This window comes from Elephantulus edwardii, unplaced genomic scaffold (genome assembly GCF_000299155.1).
Source record: "Elephantulus edwardii isolate Elephantulus edwardi_28Jun2011 unplaced genomic scaffold, EleEdw1.0 scaffold00354, whole genome shotgun sequence".
Taxonomy (NCBI): domain Eukaryota; kingdom Metazoa; phylum Chordata; class Mammalia; order Macroscelidea; family Macroscelididae; genus Elephantulus; species Elephantulus edwardii.
In genome coordinates, this window is record NW_006400104.1 from 915509 (window position 1) to 927977 (window position 12469).

At 42.0% G+C, this 12469-nt stretch overlaps 1 protein-coding gene across 6 annotated transcripts in view; it reads right to left on the minus strand.

Annotated features, from left to right (window-relative positions):
• CYFIP2 (cytoplasmic FMR1 interacting protein 2) overlaps nt 1-12469 on the minus strand; it is a 175048-nt gene that overhangs the window by 132060 nt on the left and 30519 nt on the right. For 2 of the 6 annotated variants that reach the window (XM_006901973.1, XM_006901975.1), the window contains exons 2-3: nt 3960-4099; nt 1947-2036 (exon numbers count right to left, since the gene is read on the minus strand). In XM_006901973.1, the coding sequence (XP_006902035.1) occupies nt 1947-2036; nt 3960-4076 (207 nt within the window). In that variant the 5' untranslated portion in view covers nt 4077-4099. Of the gene's footprint in view, nt 1-1946; nt 2037-3959; nt 4100-12469 lie in introns of those variants that run through there. The other 4 variants (XM_006901970.1, XM_006901971.1, XM_006901974.1 and 1 more) reach the window with 3 other exon arrangements.

Genomic DNA, 12469 nt, shown 5'->3' on the forward strand with positions numbered 1-12469 from the left:
AAACTGTGAGGAAACAAGTTCTTGTTTTTAAAACCACCCACTGTGGTGTTTCTGCTATAGCAGTAGCAGAGAAGTAGGACACAGGCTCACGGAAACCTCATGTGTGCACAGAACTGCACCCACAGGGTTTCTGAGGCTGTGGCTTTTCAACAGATCTCTAGGCCTGTCTTTTGAGCTGTTTTTCTGTGGTCTAGAACCACTACCTCTTGGCTAGTAGTCAGGGCTTGACCATCTGCATCACCGAGGCACCTAACACTTAAGTAATTGTCTATAAATACCACATCAGCTTTTCTACACATTAGAATACAAATCCAGACAGCCCTCTAAAAATGCCTGACCCAGTGCCTTTGGTCATGCTAGCCTTTGCACCTGGAAAGCCCTCCCTGGCTGGTAAAATTCTAACTATGTGAGGATCAGAATGTGCGGGGCGGGGGGGAACTAGGAAGACTGGGACAGAAGGCTCTGCATTCCAGGTCTAATCCGGTAACTATTTGAAGGATCATGAGCAAGTGGTTCATTATCTTCTTTAGACTTTCGCTCCTCAACTTTAAAACAGGTTTGAAAACCCCTTTACATGTTACGGGGTTATTAAAATGCTCCAGTGACATAATGTATAAAAATAGTTCCTACATTCTAAAGCTACTATATATATATAAAGGTGGCATTCATTGCCTTCCTAAAAGACCACACTGCAAATCCACTTTATTCAATGAGGTTTTTCTCAACTCTCCCTTCAAAAACACAGAGCTTTGAATTTTTACCATTAACAAGGTACAATTTTATCAGCAAAGAGTAGCACAAAGTAAAGGTTTTACTGTCTGGCAAACCTGAGTTTCAGATCTGTTACTTATTGGTAATAGGTTCCTGAGCAAGTTTCTTATCTGGGCATCAGTTTTACCCATCTGTAAGATTGGTACTGTAACAATACCTACTGCATAGGACTGAAATGAGGTAAATGCATTTAAAGCATTTACAAAGGAAAAAAAAATGCAACCAATAGTAAGCTTTCCTATTGCCTTCTTGACTTTGTGAGAATCAAGATCGGGTCCCATATGCTCACGTACATTTTTCCAGCATTTAGGACAGTGTACAATATCTATTGAGTGAATGATTTGGGTATGCCAAGATGAGGCTTTAGAATACAACTGATAGACTAAGTTACAGGAGGAGCAAATAAAAATTCACATACTCTTAGTGTGAAGAAGGGAGGTGCACTGCTGACACAAAGGCAGCACTTCACTCAGGGCTCAAATCCAACAGCTGCTCCTCAAGAGAAAGATGAGAAATCTCCTCCCACATAATTTACAGCCTCCTGAGAAGCTGCTGGAGAGTCAGCTATGGGTCAGTTCCAACTCACCGGCAATGAGTTTGAGTTGGAGTGTGAGGCATCTAAAATTCTTTAACTATCAGTCCTGCATTAGAATAAATCAACAAAAGCCCACCAGGCACAGAGATGACCTTCACAGACAGAGTGAGGCACTCATGCTACAAGAGAAAATTATAACTAGCCCACTGGGGAAAGAAGTAGGCTACTAGCTTTCTCAGCCCTAACTAGGATTCCAAACTCATCAGCCTTCTTTTGGAGGAACTTCTGCTTTGCTCAAGTAAAATGATCACACTGCCAGAAATCCATGAAGTATAGGATAAAGTCAGAATTAACGACACGTTAAACCAAAAAGCTATAGAAGCATAGATAAGTGAGCACTCAGTATTGGCTTCGGAATAACAGGGGTCAAGTTAGGCCATAAAGATGAGTGGGATTTGCAAAACTGACAGATGAGGGAGAACAGTATAAACTGAGGGCTGAGAGTGGAGAGTCTTGTATAACGAATGTAGGAGATGAATTGCCTGAGGTGGGGGATCTGGGGCTGTGAAGTGCCTGCCCTTTGATTAGATGGCTGCTGGGGCCCTTTCACACCGGTAGCCAGTGCATCCCAGAGACTTACCATGCTGGAGTGGACCGTTGCCTGCTCAATGTACCTCGCGATGCCTGTGACAAACGCATTCCTGTCCTCAAAGTTCGTGTCAAAGTTGGCCTATGGGATTTAAAGAGAGGAACATTTCATTGTTGGGAAACAGGTCCAAGAAGGCTGGGGATCCAGGGAATAGACAGTTACTAGCAAATGTCACAGCTCTCAGTGGAAACGTATCATTTTATTACCCTCTTATCTTCCCCAAACCTGCAAATCCCCCTCTCTGATTCACACCAGGCAGGGCAGATGAGAGACAGGCCCATCTCAGCTCTATTAGCAGTTTATCAGGGTCACTCAGTCATGTCTCATCAATAAATGTTTAAACCCTTTAAGTCCAAAGATCTGGTAAATGCTTATTGATTTAACACAGTAGTTCCAAAAATGCTCACCTGAAGGTGGGGATAAATATAGACAGCAATTTTTGTGATAAACACTGAAGTGGTATCTTATGATTAAAATAAACTAGAAGCAACCCAAATGTCTTTCACTAAATAATGCTAAATGAAAATAAGTATATCCATACAAAAGACTTGTAAATACTATGTCTTGATTAAAAATAACACAGCAGCATTATTATCAGTGACTGTCATGGAAAAATAATATACATTTTAAGTGAAAAATAGCCAAGTCATAGATTGAGATTATCTATCTATCTATCTATCTATCTATCTATCTATCTATCTTGCACAATTTCAATCTCATGATTCTCTTCTCTGAGGGCCTAGTGGTTAAGGAGTTGTACAGCCAACCAAAAGTCAGGAGGCTTAAATCTACCAGCTGCTCTAAGGAAGAAAGATGGGCAATCTCCTGTGTGAATTACAGAATCTAAAAACCCTGGAGGGTCAGCTATGAGTTCAGTTCCGATTTCTCTGCAGCATGAAATAAGAAAAAAAAAACAAACAAAAACCCATCACACCATATACAGAGTTACTAAGAAACAGTCATCTGTTAAATTACATTTCCTCTGTTGGCTTAGTGGTAAGGAATTGTGCTATCAACCCAAACGTACATAGGTTGTTTTGTCATCTGTTAAATTACACTTTCCTCTGGTGGCTTAGTGGTAAGGAATTGTGCTACCAACTCAAATGTACATAGGTTGGGATCCACCAGCTACTCTCTGGTAGAGAAATGGGTAATCTCCTCCTCTGAGATTTGTTGCCTTTGAAAACCGACTGGAGGGTCGGTTCCAACTTGACAAGATACAACAACAACATATTACTTGTAATAAAAAAGTATTAATTAAAATTTTAATTGATGTTAGTAATTGATACCTCAATCACGTGCTTAGTATGTGTTAACTGACTGAAATGAAAAATATGTTTCATATCTAGTCCTATTTTAGAAGTCAAAGAACTTTCTATAGGTCAAATATGGCTAAAACTTTCAAGTTGCTGTATCCTTTATTAACACAGCTATTCTTGTCACACACCCAACAAAGGCCTCTTTCTAAGGTACTCCAGTCCCTTGGTGCCTATGCCTATTGGTCCTGATGGGATCGTCCTCTGAGAGATTCAACTGTTGTTTACAACAAGCTGTCCTCTCTTAAGCAAGAGGAAAAACTGTAACCAGCTTCCCTGAGACATTAGCTGCTGTGAGGAGTTACAGTGTTCCTCTCACACACATGAAGGAGAAGTAATTATCCAGGCAGGCTCTAGGGGGTTCTAAATTGTGATATTTAATTCATGAGGTCAGAACTGCCGAAAGCTTGGTTGGTGCAGCAACAAGAACAGCCAGGAAGGTATTTGGGGTCAGAGCAGATCAACAAGCCTTCCCCAGGGAAGAGAAATAGTCCTGGTGAACATTTACTAGCTAATCTATTCCTTATACTCAGCTCCAAGGAGGGCACTAGGGACGTTTTCAGCTCTTGACCTCTCACCTTTTAGCAGCAGCCCCCTCCCCTCTCTCAGTCTTCATGGTAGACCCTTGTAGGGAATTCCTGGAGTTCCTGAGCCCATGCACTCTTTGCAGGCAGAGCTGGGAGAATACCTGGTACATGATGGAGGAGGGTGGTGGCTCGATGCATGGCTGCTGGTCAGGGAGGGGCAGCTCCTCCAGCAGGTCCACGTTGGACAGGGCATCTTCAAGGGTGACGTGGGTCGTCATGGTTGCAGCTTCCTTATTCTTCACTGAGAGAAAGGAAGAGAAGGACAAGAGAATTTCAGGGGGCCCTGCATGTTCCTCCCAATCACACCCCCAAACAGGCATTGCTCACAAGAGAAAGGGGCATTCTTTGTGACCAGTTCCACTTGCTACTTTTCCATAATCACACCCCAGGAAAGGCAGGTGTGTTAATGTGCACCTTTTATCTCTGAAGATTTCTTTATACCTTATGGATTCCCTGGGTGATGCAAACTGTTAATATTTTTAGCTGCTAACCAAAAGCTGGAGGTTCAAGTTCACCCAGAGGTTCCAGAGAAGAAAGGTCTGGTGATCTATTTCTGAAAAGTCCACTTCTGAAACACCATGGAGCACAGATCCACTGAGACACGCATTAGGTTACCAGGAGTCAGAGTCAACTTGCCTGCACTTATGCCCAGTGCCCCAATCCTTTATTTATTATCTCAGCTTAGATTCAAGAACTCTGTAAAATCAGCATGGTGAGTAGGACGTCTTTTATCCAAAACACTCATGGAGGAATAAGGCTCACAGAAGTTATGTAATGGCCTCACAAGCACAAAGACCTACAGGCAAGCAACCTAAAACAATGCCTGGCACAAGGCCACAGTCAGCCCACACCTATCCTACTGCTCCGGGAACGGGTATTAATCACTCCACTCTGAAATTACTGGAGCTCTGGATGCCTAGTGGTTAGAAGCTGGGCTGTAATCCACCAGCTGCTCTGCAGGAGAAGGATGGGCAATCTCCTCCTGTACGATTTCCTACTTTGAAAACCCGCTGGAGCGTCAGCTATCGGTTGGTTCTGACTTGGGGACACACAAAAGTAACAACAACTCTGAAATTAATACACAGCAAAAATATTCATGATTATAACAGCTAAAATATTCTATAACTTCAAACCAGATCTAAATTTTACAGACTAAATAAACTATCACCTGTCACGGAGTCAATTCTCTCTCTCAATGCTGAGAGAGAACTGTGTACCACAGGCTTCTCTGCTGGAAGGAGGTCACCAAGCCTTTCTTTCAAGGTACTTCTGGGGACACTCAAATCTTTAGCTCATTCGTTAGTTGTTTTTATCATCCAAAGACTTCACAGGCTATAAAACTGAGATGAAAAAAATTTAGACTCTAGCAATCCAAGCTGGTTTGGCAAGACAGAAGAGAAGCCCTGGTCTTTTTGAGCCGCACCAGAAAGAGGAGCCATAAGTGGGCATTTTTGAGTTCTGGGGCTGGCAGAGTGCAGCTGCTTCGAGGATGACAAGTTCGCCAGGCAGCAAAGATGCAGAGGGTCTGAAGACCACAGCCTCCAACCTGGGCCAACTGCTACTTTAAGAACTAAGAAAACAGACTACTATCTTTAAAAATGTACACTCAAAACACTGATAAAAATCAGTTATTTAAGCTTTAAAACAGATTCCATCAAATATGGTATCTTCTAAGTTACATTCACTGGTAACAATTCAGTAAAATTAGAAATTAATAAAAAAATCCATTCTAGTCTACAACCATACCACCCTGAACATATCTGATCTTGGAAACTAAGCAGGGTCAGGCCTGGTTAGTACTTGGATGGGAGATCAGCTGGGAATACTGAGTCTGAAGGCTTAAAAAAAAAGGGAGTGGGGAATTCATTCTACTAAAAATTTACAAAATACACTTCAAAATCATTTATCACCACTAAAGAAAAATTCAAATAGGAATTATAAAAGACTTTGAACCAAAAGACTGTTTTTAAAAAAACTCTAATGGATGCATTTATTACAAAATAAAAAAAAGAAAAGAACTTAATTTCCCATTCAAAAACCTAGGTAGAATATTTTTTTAAAAAATCAACCCAAAGAAATGAGACTGAGCACAAAAGCAGTCATAAATGAAACAAAAAGCGAAACAAAATAAGTAACACTAGTGGTAAATACTAAAACTGAGGGGTTTTTTTAAAAAAAGAAAAGCTAACCTTTTGTTGTTGTTACATATGAATAAGGAAAGAAAGAGAAAGCCTATCTTGCTAGTGGAAGAACTCCTCCCTCCTCCCTCCAATCCCAGGGAGCTGGGGATCATACTGAGGATTGATGTTTCTTGCATGAATGTCAGGTTTTGCTTTGCTCAAAGGAAATGAGGTACCAGATCAGGGTTGATATGAACCATAAATTTGCAAACTCAGCTACAAAGAGCTGAAACAGCAGCAAAGCATACCAAGATCCTGCTGCTGTATACTAAGACCACTGAGCTAGTATTTCCTTTAGACCCAAGGGTGGGAGGGCTTATGGGGGCTGAATTATCAAGAAAGACAGCCTTCACTCACTGCTGAGCACCTATGAAAGTCACACGTCACTGTGCACGCAAAAATACTGCCAGACCGTGGGAAGGTGAAGGCTTGTCCAAGGAGGACACACTGCACAGGAGCCACTTCCCCCTCTGCCATCAAGTGCCAGTCCTCATGGAGGTGGGTTTAATTGGTGGCTTCAGACCCACTCGGCACCTTCTACTCTCTTCTCTCTTCAGAATCCCAAATGTGGCATTCAGCTCCATAAAGCTTGTTTTCTTTTAAGTCCCTTTCACAATTGGAATAATAAGTTTACAGTGCATGATTATTTAAACTCTCTAACCATTAAGCACTTAATATTGCCCTTCTTTAGTTCACATAATAATAAAACTATCATTTCTTTAGACTTCCTCTGTGTCGGACACTGTGGCATGCACTTGACAACTGTAATGTTGCATCAGTCCTCTGAAAGGAAACAAGCACCTCAAGCCATTGCCATCGAGTCAACTCCAAACCACAGCAACATTGATGGACAGACAGAGTAGAACTGCCGCTGGATTGCCGAAGCTGTAAATCTTTACCAAAGAGTGTCATGTCTTTCTTCCATGCAGTAGCTGGTGGGTTGGAAGCACTGAACTTCAGGTTAATAGCTGAATTCTATAACCACAGTGTCACCAGAGCCCCTTCTACAAAGGTTAGCTCAATTATTTTCCATGTTAAACAGAAGTTCGGATTTTAACTCACTTTTAACAAGGTCAAGTGCTGGCAGGTGGTAGAGCTGGGATTAGAGCCAGGTCTGTCCAGCTTCAAGGTCATATTCCTGACCGCACATCTGCCTACATGCTGACTCCACTGTAATACTGCACACAATGACAGGAGCTTTCTCCCATACCAAGCACTGTGCTAGGTGAGTTGAAGCACTATACATTAGCTCATGTCAACCCTGCTTATGTCAAAGAAGCATACGCTTGACTTCTTAATGAATAAGTATCTGGACTCCATTCAAAGGACAAGACATTTGCCTTTTTAAAAGAGCTTCCAATCTTGTTTGCAGGGGACTCTGGTGGACAAGTGGTCGGAGCTGTGCTGCCAATCTAAAGGTGCATGGTTTGAATCTGCCACCTGCTGCTTGGGATAAAGGTGGGCATCTCTTCCTGTGCAATTTATTGTCTCTGAAAAACCACTGGAAGGGTTTTATTGGGAAAAGGTGTTATTGAGGTGTGGAGAGGGAGGTCTTCTCATGTGCTGATGCTAGGTATGTAAAATGGCACGACCATTATAGAATAATTAGGCAATGCTAGCAAACTTTCATGAGCATTTTATCTTTTAATCAGAAATTTCACTTTTAGGAATCTATCCCAAAGATCAGGCTGGCAATAACATAGGTGTAATATAGGTCCTGCAGCACCATCAGTAGTGGTCTGGAAGCCATGCAATATCTGCCTGAATAAACCATGGATTGTCTACACAGTGAAGTAGCAGATAGCAGTGAAACAGATAAGGAATCTCTCTACGCATGCAACAGTGGGAAGATCTGTAAGACAGAAGTGCTATAACTTACATACAAAAGAGGAGTAAATATACATACATGCACGTTGTTGCTGTTATGTGCCATTGAGCGGCCTGCTATTCATAACAACCCTATGTACAGTAGCTCTAAACCATGCCCTATGCTAAGCAAGTCTCACTGTCTCTGACACACCTACCCACATTATTCCAGTTACTGTGTTAATCCATTTCATCCAGGGTCGTCCCCTTGAGTGCTGCACCTCTACCCTTCCAAACATGATATCCTTCTCCAAGGACTGATCCCTTCTGGCTACATATCTGAAGTATATGAATCTTTGCTTCTAGGGAGCAGCCTGGTTTCACCTTCTCCAGGACAGACCTGTTTATTGTCCTGGTAATCCATAGTATATATTCAACATTCTTCTCTAGCACCACAACTCAAAGGCATTGATCCTTCTTCTATCGTCATCCTCAGTTATTGTCCAGCTCTCTGATGCATAACAAGTAACTGTGAACACCACAGCCTGTATCAAGCGCACCTTAGCATCTAGATTTACATCATTCTACAGAGGTCCCTGACAGCAAACCTACCCACTGCAATTCGTCTTTTGATTTCCTGACTATTGGTGTCAAGAGTGGTGATTGTAGAACCAAGCAAGCTGAAGTTACCTGCCTATTTTAAAGCAAACAATAAAAGGTTAAACCAGATAATTTTAAAAATTGGTTACGTATAGTGAAGTGTGGCCCAGTGGTTAATATGCTCATTTGCTAAACAAAAGCTCAGCTGTTCGAACACAACCAGCCACTGTGAGGGAGAAAGATGCTTCTGGAAAGATTTTCAGCCTTGACTATCATGTGGTGCATTCTACTGTACCCAATAGGATTGCTCTGAGTCCGAACCACCTCAACTAGGCAATGGATTTGGGCGCAGGTTGATAAGTAGGGAAAAAAAGGGATGGAATATAATTAGAGGGACAAGGAGAGCAGCTCGAGTTCTACTATACCTTGCTTTTTCTAGATTTCCCTTTCACATTATGTAAGGGAAATTTAAGTTTAAAAAGCAATCTCCAAACAAAAAGTAAAGTAAAACAAATGAATCAAAATGTATGTCTAGTTGGTGGCATAACCATCCAGAAACTATTCTAAGTGGTCTAAAGAGTCAATAATCTAACTGCACATGCATAGTGAGACATACTCTAAGAACAATAAAACAATATTAAAAAAATATATTGAGTTGCTTTTAGTAATTGTATTGATGGGGTCAGGTGTGTCAGAAATGGTGAGGCTGGCTCAGGATAGGATTCAAAGCTGTTGTTCACACGCTCTTTCTGAATTGTTGTCAATACAATGGCAGGTAACAGCAACAACCATTGTGTAAGGGAGTCCACGTGGAATAGTTGGCAGGGAGTTGCACTGCTAACCCAAAGGCAGCACTCCTCTGGTGGTTTGAACCCACCTATGACTCTGTGAGAGAAAGGTGGACACTCTCCCCCAGTGCAATTTACAGCTTCATGAACTCAACAGAGGGTCAGCGTGATGGCAATGAAGCTGAGGGCTTGTGGTGAGAATATCTGGATTCACTGCATAGTAAAGATAATTAGTAATACTGAAATGCTTTAATCCCATCATTTCCTGGTATGGAGATAAGATTTTCCTGGAAGGAGATAAAGGATATACAAGCCTAAAGAAAGTAAGGGGGAAACCTAATGGTTCTGACATGAATTTTAAATATCAGTAAGATGTTACAGTTTAATTTAAAAAGTGAAACAAAGCATATGTTTTGTTATATAATTCTAAAATTTTTTTTTTAAAAAAAGCTAAAACCAACAATTATTTCCTATCCCTGTTCATACAAAGTTCTAGGAACAACATCTAATCCCAAGCACTGCCTGCTTAGTGCCCTGAACAGTCTCCAAATATCATTAGGAACCAGTGCTCCTTGGAGACCAAGAATGAGGTCATCTGCTCCTATAAAGATTTATCACTTCCAACACTTGTTGTTGTTGTTATGTGCCGTCGAGTCGTTTTCGACTCATAGCAAACCTATGCACAACAGCCCTACACCCTGCTCTATCCTGCGCCAACCGCACTGCCTCTGACACACTCATCCCGATTACCCCAGTCACCGAATCAATCCATCTCATAGAGGGTCTTCCCCTTCTGTGCTGTCCCTCCACCATCCCAGCCAGGCATGATGTCCCTCTCCAAGGACCCGTCCCTCCTGGCAACATGTCCAAAGTATGTCAGACGAAGCCCCAGAATCCTTGCCTGCAAGGAGTAGCTTGGTTTAATCCTCTCCAAGATGAATCTGTTTGTTTTCCTGGCAGTCCATGGTACATTCAGTACTCTTCTCCAGTACCACAGCTCAAAAGCATCCACTCTCTTTCTGTCCTCCCTAGTCATTGTCCAACTCTCTGATGCATAACAAGTGATTGCAAATACCATGGCCTGTATCAGGCGCACCTTAGTCTCCAGAGAGACACCGTTGCTCCTGAGTACTTTAGAGAGGTCCCTAACAGCAGACTTTCCCATTGCGATACGCTTTTTGATTTCTTGACTGCTGGTGCCAAGAGTGTTGACTGTGGAGCCGAGCAAACTGAAGCTGTGAACAATCGCAATCTCTTCGCCATCCATCCTGACGCTGCCAATTGGTCCAGTGGTGAGAATCTTTGTCTTCTTGACATTGAGCCTCAGTTCATACTGAAGGCTGCAGTCCTTGACCCTTCGCAGCAAGTGCATGAGGTCCTCCTCAGTTTCAGCAAGCAGGGTTGTGTCATCTGCATAACGCAGATTGTTAATAGATCTTCCACCAATCCTGATGCCACAATTCTCCTCATAGAGCCCAGCCTCTCAGATAATCTGCTCTGCATACATGTTGAAAAGGTATGGAGACAGGATGCATCCCTGGCGCACACCCTTCCCAATTTTGAACCATGCAGTGTTACCCTGCTCTGTTCTGACTACTGCCTCTTGGTCCAAGTATAGGTTTCGCATTAGCACAATTAAATGTTCTGGGATTTCCATTCTTCTCAGAGTCAGCCACAGTTTGTTATGATCCACACAGTCAGATGCCTTTGCATAATCAATGAAACACAGATAGACATTCTTCTGGTATTCTCTGCTTTCAGCCAAGATCCATCTAACATCAGCAACAATATCCCTAGTACCACGACCCCTTCTAAACCCAGCCTGGACTTCCGGCAGTTCTCTGCTGATGTGCTGTTCTAATCGTTTGGATGATCTTCAGTAGAATCTTGCTTGCATGTGAAATCAATGACACTGTTCTGTAGTTTCCACACTCAGCTGGGTCACCTTTCTTTGGAATGGGAACAAATATAGATCTCTTCCACTCAGTTGGCCAAGTGGTTGTTCTACAGATTTCTTGGCACAACTTGGTGAGCATATCCAGGGCAACATCTGTTATCTGAAATACTCCAATTGGTATACCATCTATTCCTGAGGCCTTATTTTTTGCTATTTCCTTCAAAGCAGCTTGAACTTCTTCCTTCATCACCATAGGCTCTTGCTCATATGTTATTTCTTTAAATTCCTCTGTATCTGCCAATTCCTTTCTATATAATGACTCTGTATATGCCTTCCATCTTCTTATAATACTTCCTGGATCATTTAATATTCTGCCCAAAGCATCCTTGATTACAGCAACTCTAGGTTTGAATTTGTTCTTCAGTTCCTTAAGCTTAAGAAATGCTGAGCGAGTTCGGCCCTTTTGATTTTCCGACTCTAGCTCCTCGCACATTTCATTGTAGTATTTTGCTTTGTCATTCCGAGCAGCCTTTTGGAATCTTCTGTTCAGCTCTTTAGTATCTTCCAACACTTACTACATCCAAATCAAAACCAGCTGCCATCATGTTGAGTCCGACTCTATGAGCTTCAGAGTAGAACAGTCAGTGCTTCATAGGGTCTTCAATGGCTGCAATCTTTCAGAAACAGATTTGCAGGCCTTTCTTCTGAGACACCTCTAGGTAGAATGGAAGGGCCAAGTTTTCAGTTGTGAGTCAAGTGCTTAACTGTTTGTTCCACCCAGGGACTCCTCTTTAGCAACATCTACTACAAAAGGATGGCCAAGCAATCTGGAGGACAGCTACCTGGCCAAGTGACTAGAAGAGTTCCATATTCATTCTCATACCAAAAAAAGATGATCTAACCAAGTGTATAAATTATCAAAAAATGTGACTACTATTACATGTAAGCAAAATCCTGCTGAAGAGCATACAAAAATGAATGGAACATTGACGGAAGACTACCAAAAATACAAGCAGGGTTTAGAAGGGGTCGGGACACTAGAGACATCGCCAATGCCAGATGGATCTTGGTTGAGAGCAGAGAGTAGCAGAAGAATGTCTACGTTTTATTGATTATACAAAAGCTATGCGGATCACAACAAACTGGCTAACTTTATGAAGAATGGAAATTCCAGAACATTCGATTGAAGCAGTCATCAGAACAGAGCAAGAAAACACTGCATGGCTCAAAATCTAGAAAGGAGTATGTCAGGGATGCATCTTATCTCCATACCTTTTCAATCTATATGCAGAATAGATCATCCAGGAGGCTGGATTTTATGAGGAAGAATGTGACATCAG